Below are 11600 nucleotides of genomic sequence, written 5' to 3' on the forward strand. Positions count from 1 at the left end.
TATTTAAATTTAGTATTTTGCATTTAAAGTGCAGAAAAAAGGTACTCAGTTACTTCATTCTCCTTGTGAGTGAAAGGAGAAGTTGTTAGTTAACGGGAGAATTTTAAAAAACACTGTTTGAACTAGCTAAATTAATCTTAATCGAGAAGCTTGCTTGCTTGCTTGCTTTTAGGATTTGAATAGGGTTTCTTAACCCATACAGATGTTGATTAACCTCAGAGTTGGTTGCTTGGGTCTTTATAGCGGAGATGGTGCTTTGCTTTACACAGTATTATTTCTGACAGGAGATCACTTTTTCATCTGAAGATCCTTCACTGTACTTTGTATGTGTGATGTGTGTATGTCACCAGTGGGCTTGTTTTCTTTCTTCATTCATTCTATGTCCCAATCCATCACCTTCACTGTGAGTAACAAAGTGCTAAGGACAAACACCCAGTTCAAACGATTCACCTACAATCACCCAACTGTTATCAGAATCAAAATTAACACTTAGACATAGGCTGGAATAGAATAGAATAGAATAGAATAACAGAGTTGGAAGGGATCTTGGAGGTCTTCTAGTCCAACCCCCTGCTTAGGCAGGAAATCCTGCACTGCTGGATATGCAGATGATACCACTCTAATGGCAGAAAGCGAAGAGGAACTAAAAAGCCTCTTGATGCGGGTGAAGAAGGAGAGTGCAAAAGTTGGCTTGAAACTCAACATTAAGAAAACAAAGATCATGGCATCCGGCCCTTTCAATTTCTGGGAAATAGATGGGGAAGAAATGAAGGTAGTGACAGATTTTATTTTCCTGGGCTCCAAGATCACCGCAGATAGGGACTGCAGACAAGAAATTAAAAGACGCTCATGGGAAGGAAAGCTATGGCAAATCTAGAGAGCATACTAAAAAGCAGAGACATCACCCTGCCAACAAAAGTGCGTATAGTCAAGGCTATGGTTTTCCCAGTTGCAATGTATGGCTGTGAAAACTGGACCATAAGAAAGGCTGAGCGCCAAAGAATTGAGGCCTTTGAACTATTGTGCTGAAGAAGACTCCTGCGAGTCCCTTGGACTGCAAGGTGATCCAACCGGTCAGTCCTAGAAGAGATCAACCCTGACTGCTTTTTAGAAGGCCAGATCCTGAAGAGGAAACTCAAATACTTTGGCCACCTAATGAGAAGGAAGGACTCCCTGGAGAAGAGCCTAATGCTGGGAACGATTGAGGGCAAAAGAAGATGGAGTCACTGAAGCAGTAGGTGTGAACTTAAATGGACTCCAGAGGTTGGTAGAGGACAGGAAGGCCTGGAGGAACGTTGTCCATGGGTCGGACATGACTTTGCAACTAACAACCTACACCGCTGGAACACTTAGACATAGGCACTACATTCTGAAAAAGTTTGGTGCAAGACTGGATGACAGTCTTCCATATTTTAATAAAAAGAACTTAAAAGAGACCTCTCATCATGCAAGACTCTACTGGTTTGCAAAGAAGCTGGGAAGTTTGCCCTGATTTTCCGATAGGCCATTTTTTTTCATCTCTGCCTTGGGGGCTGGCCTCCCTCCAGGAGAGATAGGAGGGCCAAATAACATCTCTGTAACTCAACTCTTTTATCTGCATGAATTGCTTGATGTTGTTTTGGAGAGCTGTGGGGGGGGAGGGGGGCAGGAATGGGGGGGGGGCGGGCAGTGTCACCACGTCTTTGATCAATAGAGGATTCAGCAAAAATTATTTTCATGACATATTTGGCTAGCAGGGAACCATTGCTTGCATTCCAGCCCGAAAGGTATTTGCAAGGGTCTCCGATTTCCCTGGCTTACAAATAGTAGGTACGCTTGGATCGCGATGACGGTCTGTTAAGGACGAAGCATGTGCTTGGCGTAAAAAGCTCCCAAGTTATTTCCATCCAGAAAATCCCGTCTATGCATTGCTTTGGCAACCTCTTTGCCGAGTTTACAACTTCCAGCAACATGTCGGTATCAGTTATGCAGCCCTCGGTGGAAACAGCTGCTCTGCAGCCGAACTGCTTTGACATGTCGGTGCCCGTGGTTGGATTATGCAAATATAGCTGCAACATTAAACGGGGGGGGGAGCAATGAGAAGGAACGCACGCGGCTCTGGAGCGCTGCAGGATTGGGAAGGTAGCCCAGGAGATTCCTGCAGAAATATTAATTTCACACCGCTATAGGAAAGCAAGAGAATTCAGGATCGCCTTCCAGCCTGGAACTTCTTCGAAGCAGAAATAGACAAAGAATTGTTGTTTCCTCCTTCTGGGACTTGTTCATCATTAAAACTGTAGCGTGATGCAAATCATGTGATAGTCATATTGAAGTTAAAAAGAAAATATGTTCTTCGTTTATATTTTGCCACAACAGAGAAAGATCTTGGCTTGCAGTCTTCAGACTTTTAAACTTAGTTTAGGCAACAGTGCTGAAAATACCTCCAGGCCTCCCAGCTGATGTGAAGTGGACCCATATCAAGGGGGAAAAAAAGGGGGGGGATTGGCAATATAATTTGGCCAATATCTTTTTTTCTGTTCCCATCAAGACCTTATCGAACCCATTAGATCCTAGTTCTAAGCCGCATTCCTCCTTGTCTTTCTGGTATCTAGACTTTATTTGTAAGTAAGTCCACCAATCTAAATTGATACCTTGATCTCTCAAGGCATCGTTAGATTTAAGGTTTCCTCCTCCATCTAGGATGTCTTTGTGATGGCTGATGTGAAGTGGACCCATATCAAGAAAAAAAAGGGGGGGATTGGCAATAATCCCCCCCCCACTAGAGTTCTTGCATCTTAAAGGGTTTGATTTTTTTTTTTTTTAATTTGATTTATATGCCGCCCTTCTCCGGAGACTCAGGGCGGCTTGATTAACTTATTTGGAGGAAAGTTCTGGGAAGAAAGAACTTTTTTTTCCCCCAGACCTGATATTGGAGACCCAAGATACAAATTATTTTGCTTTTTCAAGGATGAAAATCTTCCTTGAAAAATCTCCCAATCGCCAGCCATCAACACACCAATCAACCAATAGGAAGACACCACATAAACACAATTCACAGAACAGCCCGAAGGACGTATTTCAGTAACGAGAAATTCCTTGAAGATGGGCTCCAGCACGAATCTGAAAACTCGGAAGAATAAATCACTGGTCATGGTGACCGACCCAAATTCGATCTCGCATCCTTATCCTGGGACACATACATTTGCCCTCATTCGTAAAAATCTTTCTCACCATTTCCTTTTTCCTTTCATGATGGGGTAGCTTCAACTAAATAGAATAGAATAAAATAGAATTTTTATTGGCCTTGTGTGATTGGACACACAAGGAATTTGTCTTGGTGCAGATGCTCTCAGTGTACATAAAATAAAAGATACGTTCATCAAGAATCATAAGGTACAACACTTAATGATAGTCATAGATTATATAGATAGTCGTAAAGAGACCATAAAGGGAAGGTAGCCACTCTCATTGACCACAGTGCCTCTTGTTCACACAAAGTGTTAATACCACTATATAATGCCTTGGTAAGGCCATACTTGGAATACTGCATCCAGTTTTGGTTGCCACGATGTAAAAAAGATATTGAGACCCCAGAAAGAGTGCAGAGAAGAGCAACAAAGATGATTAGGGGACTGGAGGCTAAAACATGAAGAACGGTTGCAGGAACTGGGTATATCTAGTTTAATGAAAAGAAGGACTAGGGGAGGCATGCTAGCAGTGTTCCAATATCTCGGGTTGCCACAAAGAAGAGGGAGTCAACCTATTCTCCAAAGTACCTGAGGGCAGAACAAGAAGCAATGGGTGGAAAGAAGGAGAGAAGCAACCTAGAACTAAGGAGAAATTTCCTGACAGAACAATTAATCAGTGGAACAACTGGCCTCCAGAAGTTGTAAATGCTCCAACACTGGGAGTTTTTAAGAAGAGATTGGACAATCTCATAGTACACATGTTGTACTTTAAAATTAAAGGTTTAAAACAACAATTTGTCTGAAATGATATAGGATTTCCTGCCTGAGCAGGGGGTTGGACTAGAAAATCTCCAAGGTCCATTGAAACTCTGTTATTCTGTTGTTTGTGGTTGCATGTCCAAATGTGATATCAGGACGATATTTCTATTTCACATCCAACAATTTGATCCTGTGCTTTGCTTTCTTTAGGAACTAGCCGCGATGAAACAGATGCTGCTTACTCTTCGTGGTCAACCCCAAGGGGACAGTTTGCCTCAGAAACAGAGAAAAACTTCACCGGAAAAATCTATCTCAAATCCATCGGTTCAGGTCCATTTCCCACACGAGGATGGAAATACATTTGCACCCAAACCAACAGTCTTCGTAAGTAGAGTCGTGTTTTGAGATCCACACATCTCCTTTCAACCGTGGCTTGCCAATGTTAAGCTTTGAATGGGGAGATGTGGGTTCAGATCCCACTTCAGTTATGGAGCCTTGCCATCCTGCTTTTAGCGATAGCACTTAGACTTATATACCGCTCCATTGTGCCTTCAGCACTTTCTGGGCAGTTTACAATGTCAGCATATTGCCCCCAATAATCTGGATCCTCATTTTACTGACCTCGAAAAGATGGCAGGCTGAGTCAACCTTGAGCCCATCAGGATTGAACTCCTGGCAGTGAGCAGAGTTTGCCGCAATACTGCATTCTAACCTCTGTGCCACCCGGGCTCCTTTCGTCTGTCGCATTCACTCGTAGATCCAAACGTAGATGTTCTTTTACCACAGGCCTGCAGTTACAGAAATGTAAGTTTGAAGATGGTTTGCGCTGATGCTAATATACAAAGCAGGGTAGCCTTTGGAGGTGAAGTGCATGTCAAGTGCATTCTCCAGGGTATGGAGCAAGACCAAGAAGCAGTTGGAGACGGATTTTTAGGCCTTCGGCATCTTTTAAGGCTCCAAATGTCCATTTTGTTCTTTGAGATCTCTAAAACTCCTCAGAAATGCAGTATTTTGGTCTCACTCGCTTGGCATTTCCTTGGGACCACCCCAGAGATGAAATGCTCCCGGTTCGGACCGGATCACCCAATGCGGGTAACAAAGGCGGCAGGTTGTTTCGGAGAACTGGTAGCAAAAATCCCTGTGCCTCCCTCCCCCCGCCCATGCCCAGCTGAGCCGCGTGATCATCAGAGGCTTTTTTTTTTACTTTTAAAAGCATTTAAAAGAAAAAAAAGCCTCTGACGATCAGGCAACTCATTTGGGATCGTCAGAGCCTTTTAAAAGCCGTCAGCCGAAGAGGTTGTAAAACAAATGCTTTTAAAAGGTTAAAAAAAGCCTCTGACGATCCCAGATGAGCAGCGCGATCATCAGAGGTTTGCGCGCCATAGCTGATCACACACACCCCTCGCACGCTGTTCTACTTACCGCATGCCTCCTTTTGGTGTGCACTGCGCATATGCATCCAGCGAATCGGTAGTAAATCACTTCAGATTTCACCACTGGACCACCCTACTGGTAACCTGCCGAAGGGAGTTTCAGATTCACACACACTGATTTCAGCCTGTCAATAAGAAGCCAGCAGCCTACAGAATACGTCCTTATCACACAAGTAGCACCCCTAATCTGGAGCCTCTGTGACCGAGATTGTTTTTGTCAGCTTTGGAAGGAATAAATCTGTAATAGGAGTGCCTGACAGGCCGAGGGAATCTCACAATTCATACTACATTAAGCTTGCTTGCTTGAAGCAATGGTCCACTTAGCGAACCAAATAGACACCCTGACAGGAGGATAAGCCGGCTGATGATTCTCTTGGATTGTCCCAGGGGTTGAAATGCTTTGAAACATTACGAAGAGCGGCTTCTTTGGCACCCCATCCCAGGAATCATGGCATCGCACCAAGGCATAGCCTAACTTCTAGAGGGAGGAGAGTGGAAAATGTTTCTCCTTGCAAAGGTTCTGAACTCTTACCCGTACTGACCACTTTCCTGTTGGCGTAAGTGAACATCTAGTGGTCAGAAGATGCAGAGATGCCTCCTCCTCTGCCCTCCTGAATCCCTGACTCCTAGATTATCGCAGTTGGACCCCCATGGACCAAACATCCTACCAGGCAGAGCAGAAACAAGGGGTCCTTGGTGGTCCCTGGGCTTGGTTGTTTTCTTGCAGACATTTCATTAGCCAAACTAGGCAACATCATCAGTGCCAGACCGTTAGTAGTGATAATCAGTGGTGAAATGTAAAATTTGTTACTACCAGTTTTGTGGGCGTGGCTTGGTGGGGGGGTTAATGTAACTAGGTGGGCGTGGCCAATTGTTTTTTTTTTAACTTTTAAAATCATTTTTTCCACAACCTCTTCAGCCAAAGAGGTTGTTAAAAAATGCTTTTAAAAGCCTCTGACAATCAGGCAACTCAGCTGAGATCGTCAGAGGCTTTTAAAAGAAAAAAAAAGCCTCTGACGATCCCAGCTGAGTTGCCTGATCGGCAGAGGCTTTTTTCTCTTTTAAAAACATTTTTTCTACAACTTCTTCGGCTGATGAGGTTGTAGAAAAAATGCTTTTAAAAGCCTCTGATGATCCCAACTGAGCTGAGCAATCATCAGAGGCTTTTTTTTTTACTTTTAAGAGCATTTTTTCAGCCAGAGAGGTTGTAGAAAAAATGCTTTTAAAAATTAAAAAAAAAAAGCCTCTGATGATTGTGTGGCTCAGCTGGGCATGGGGGGGGGGGGCGCACAGGGATGTTTGTTACCAGTTCTCCGAACCACCCGCCACAATCGCTACCGGATTGGGTGATCCGGTCCGAACCGGGAACATTTCACCCCGGTGATAATGTTACCTGGTTTGGATAATGAAATGTCTGCAAGAAAACAACCAGGATCAGGGACCAACAAGGACCCCCCCATTTCAACCCTGAGCTACAAATATTCTCCTTTATGAGAGCAGTGACACCATAAGCACTGTAAAGGAACTGTGGTGGCACAGTGGTTAGAGTGCCATCTTGCAGGCTGACTCTGCTCACAGCCAGGAGTTTGATCCTAACCGGCTCAAAGTTGACTCAGCCTTCCATCCCTCCAAAATCCGTTAAATGAGGACCCAGATTATTGGGGATAAGATGCTGACATTTGTAAACCATTCAGGGTGTGCTGTAAAGCAGTATATAAGTCTAAAAGCTATTACTATAGCTATTACTATTAAGACAAACATGGAAACCAGAGGTGGGATTCAAAAATTTTAGCAACCGGTTCTCTGCCCAGTTGCTGGGTGGGCGTGGCCATGGTGGGCGTGGCCTACTCAGCCTCCTGCACCATGGAGGCGGGGGGTTTCACCCTCCCCAAGCTCCAAAGGCCTTTCTTGAGCCTCCGGGAGGAAAAAACGGTTTCCGGAACTTCCGGGAGGCCTGTTTTTTGCCCTCCCAGAGCCTCCGCACAGGCCCTGCACTTACCTGGCATCCAAAACAGGGCCCCACAGAAAGGTTGCAAGGCGGGGAGGAAGTTGCCTGGCCTGGCTCGGTGTTCACATCTTGTCTTTTCTTCCCCTAGACAAAGGAGGCTCCAGGACAAGGCCGGAAGAAGGGAAAACAAACCAAAGCACCCTAAAAGTTTTACTCCAGGGAAGGATAATCACAATCATGTTCTAAGACTTCTTAATTCACCCACTCTATTTTCCTAACTGCATTTTAACTCCCTTTTGCTTTTAATATCCCTGTGGCTCCAAAGAGACCCATTCTGATCATTTAGGATTCGTGCCACTGGTCTACACGCTTAAAGGCTGCTAATAAAAAAACATTGGACTGTATTAAGGTGAGATGGGTGTTTATTGAGAAATCCGTTCTGAAGTACCAACACTCAATCTTCTCTCTGGTTCTTCTGATGGGAATGGAGACATAGCCTTGGAATGGTTGTAAGAAATGAAAAGAACAATCACGAGCACATTCGAAGACCCCTCATGAATGTTTTTAATAGCTGAGATGTAAGTAAAAACTCCAAAGGAATGGCAGAGGTTTCATTCAGTTGGCCAACCAAGCCATGGCTGATGTCCCACAAAGTCAGTCAGATCTGGTCACCTTCTCCAGTTCAAATTGAGAATCTGAATGAAATTCAAAAATGACACCCTAAAACCTTAAAGAAAAGAGTAAGCAACAATGGAACTTCCAGAACTAAACAAAATCACCAACATTCTTTTTAATCCCTTTAAAGATCAGTGAGATGACGGGATCTAAAGGAACAATAAATGGAGGATTTAAGATGGAAAAAGTCTCAGGAAAAATAAACCAAGAGAGTTGGCATAGAGAGTGGCTTGGCTAGGGCGAGGAGACTTTCTCATTTCATGACTTTTATTGTTTTATCAATATATAAAATTCAAAGAAAAACAAAAATAGGAAATTAAGGGAAGGAAAAGGAGAGAGGGGAAAAAATATGAAGTTCAAGGAAAGAAAGAAAAAAAGGTGTTGACTTCGAACTCTTTTTAGCACAGTACAAGATAACATTCCAGCCTCAACTTTTTACTTTTACATATTAATATATACTGTAACTAGCCATTTCTGTAACAACAAATCTAATCAGCAAAACCAAAGTCAAAGTTTCATTTTTTTTCATCACAAGCACAAAATCCAGAAGTGATATCCAAATAAAAAACCATAATTAAATATATTGTCCTCTTTGAATAAAACAATTTAACAATTTCTGCTTTATCTTCCTTACTGTGGAAATATGTATTTCTATTTGCACTTAATAATCTTTATAAACTATCACCATTTATATTAACAAAACTCACTGTATTTTTTCAGATTCTTTAACCTTAAAGGGAAAACTACCTTTTTTTAATCCACTATAAAACACTAAACTTTTCTATAAAAACATGTAGAGTAGAGTAGAGTAGAGTAGAGTAGAGTAGAATAGAATAGAATAGAATAGAATAGAATAGAATAGAATAGAATAGAATAGAATAGAATAGAATAGAATAGAATAGAATAGAATTCTTTATTGGCCAAGTGTGATTGGACACACAAAGAATTTGTTTTGGTGTAAATCGACCGCCAAATTTCCATGGCTAAGCAAAACATTGGTTAAGCGGGTTTTGCCTCATTTTATGATCTTTCTTGCCACAGTTGTTAAGTGGATCACTGCAGTTGTTAAGTTCGTAATGGGGTCGTTAAATAAATCTCGACTTCCCCCATTGACTTTGCTTACTGGAAGGTCACAAAAAGTGTGACCCCGGGACACCGCAACCATCATAAATACGTTCTGTTGCCAAGTGTCCGAATTTTGACCACGTGACCATGGAGATGCCGCCACAGTTATAAGGGTGAAAAAATGGTCACTTGTTTCAGTGCTGTGTTCTGCCCCAGCTACGGACCCCAAAGAACGCAGCACACACAAAGTCTGTACAAACCTTAGTTTACTAAATTAAATCAGTCTTTTTTCAAACAAAGGCTGTTAATTAACTTTCTTAACAGCCTACAAGAATCCAAAGGATAAATAATCGTCATCTTACTATGGTTGGCAGAAAGCCCAGAAGCAATTTGCAGAGAACTAAGATCAAGGCACGAAGGAGAGTGAACGAAGTTGTTCCTTGCAAATTGCCTCAGTCGTTGTCCTTCCTTAAATAGGCTAAGGGAGTGGCCAATTAGCCCCAAGCCTTACTCTCGAGGAGACCTCCTCCTGAGGAGCCACTCCTGCCTTTTGGCAGCTCTGTGCGCCTGTGCAGTGAGAAGAGGCTCCTCCTCTTCTTCTTCACTTATGGGAGCTTCTTGAGGTTCTGAAGGCCCTGGCTGAATCCCTGCCTCTGGCACCACATCTTCTCCAGCCTCCTCATTGTCCGACTCAAGTGCCAGCTGCACAGGCTGCTGGTGCAGCACCATACCAGCCTCCTCGCTGTCAGAATCAGCTACTAGTTGCACAGGCCACTGACGGGCCACAATATGCTGTTGTAACTTTCAACAGTCACTAAATGAATGGTTGTAAATCAAGGACTATCTTGATAGGACTTTGAGGGTCAATCATGAATTTATCTCCTCAGATGGGGTCTCTAATGTTGCAATCCTTCATATATATGCTATCTTGCATGCATTGTCTATGTGTATGTGTGTGTGTGTATGTGTGTGTGTACGTGTATACACACAGAGACAGAGAGACTATGCATGCAGGATAGCTTTAAGACATCCTGGGAGAGGGAATAGAAGATGATCTGTCTAAGCGCTGATATCTGTGGCATTCAAGAGAGTTAGAAGTGGAGGAGGAAACTGAGAAATCGTTTTTAAATTGATTTTTTTACAAAATGGTTAAGGTGGTGAGGCCAAGCTGAAGGACTGTTCTGGCTAATTTGTGATTTAATATTCTTCATACAAGTCACAGACATTGGGGTTGGAATTTTCCTTCTGTATAACAAAGTTTTACTTAGCATCCCAGGGAGGGAAATAAGCAGTGTTGTAACCCTGATTCCAATTTGCTGCCCTATACAAATCTGCAGCAAAACTATTTTTTTTTCCATCTAGAGTTTTCTTCATTCTGATGTGCTGCCAAGAATATGAACTTTAAACTACAATTTATTTCATCCCCAGTCAATTTGCTCCATATCTATTGTAAGGCACCAGATTTGGTGGGGGAGGAGAGACCACCCCTTCCACTTGCTGAAAACCCTGGTATTTACAGACAAAGGGAAAAAAAATATATTTCCAGCCATCAAAGGATGTAGATAATATTTTGTAGACCCTGACAATTCATTAGTGACTGGCTATAGGCCCCTTCACAATAATTAAGCCACCAAGTTGATGGTAAATTCGTCAGCAATGGGGAATTAGGAGGCCCTTTGATATGAAAATATTTCTTAGGTTTCTTTCTTTCATGATTAGATAGTCTTTTCAAGTTCACTCATTGCAATAAGAAAGTTGTAAATGTGGGGTGGGGGGGGTTGCTAAAGGGATAACCAATCTCTCTTGGGTGAAGGGCAGAGAGAAAGACTATCTGGGCCAGACAGTCAACTTGGGGTCATTCAATTTCTGGTCAGCTCCAAGATCACTTCTCAGTACAGCCCAGCTGCACCTTGCCTTCCAGGTGTATTAGTTGACCCTACCAAGTTGTGGATTCTGGGGGATGTAATCCTGACCCATCTAGCGGGCTCCAGGCCAGGCCTTAGCCAATTCCTTTTGATCATTTTCAAAGGCATCTCAAGACCTTTAGGACCTCAGGCAGGAGATCCAAGTGGCATTTGCCCACCGACAAAACTGGAGCACAATCAACTAGACAACTCTAGGCAGGATAAGCATGTACAGAATGGAATGTTGGGTAAGGGAACATCAGAGCACAACCATTTGCATGAGAGATTTTTTTGCCCCATAAAATGATTATTCAACCCTTTGCATTGACTGGCACCCAAAAAAAATCAACTGCCTAAGGCAGCAGCCGTCTCACCAAAACGCGTCTCTAATTGGGACACATTTTGTCAGCTTTTTCTCCTCTAACGTTGCTTGCAGATGAGATCATTCTTTAAGAATGGAGAAAATAACTGGGATTTAAATATCCTGGGATCTCTGCTTCTCTTGATATAACAGTTTTCAGGAATTGTTATAATCTGGGGTGATTTTGAATTTACTCCCTTGCTTTGATGCAAATGAAAATCTAAACAGGTGCCCTGAAATCCCTTTTTGAGTCTTTTGGGGGAGGGGGGGGGGTTAAGATGAATGTGA

The 11600-nt window shown here is 42.9% G+C and overlaps 1 protein-coding gene across 1 annotated transcript in view; it reads left to right on the forward strand.

Moving 5' to 3' along the window:
- PIBF1 (progesterone immunomodulatory binding factor 1) overlaps positions 1-8508 on the forward strand; it is a 100578-nt gene extending 92070 nt beyond the window's left edge. The window contains exons 17-18 of the mRNA XM_070942831.1: positions 4137-4310; positions 7456-8508. Of these exons, the coding sequence (XP_070798932.1) occupies positions 4137-4310; positions 7456-7512 (231 nt within the window). The 3' untranslated portion in view covers positions 7513-8508. The remainder of the gene's footprint in view (positions 1-4136; positions 4311-7455) is intronic.
- Positions 8509-11600: the final 3092 nt, after the last annotated feature.

The sequence above is a fragment of the Pituophis catenifer genome, unplaced genomic scaffold (assembly GCF_029215685.1).
Source record: "Pituophis catenifer annectens isolate HBS135680 unplaced genomic scaffold, rPitCat1.0.hap2 SCAF_4, whole genome shotgun sequence".
Classification (NCBI taxonomy): Eukaryota; Metazoa; Chordata; class Lepidosauria; order Squamata; family Colubridae; genus Pituophis; species Pituophis catenifer.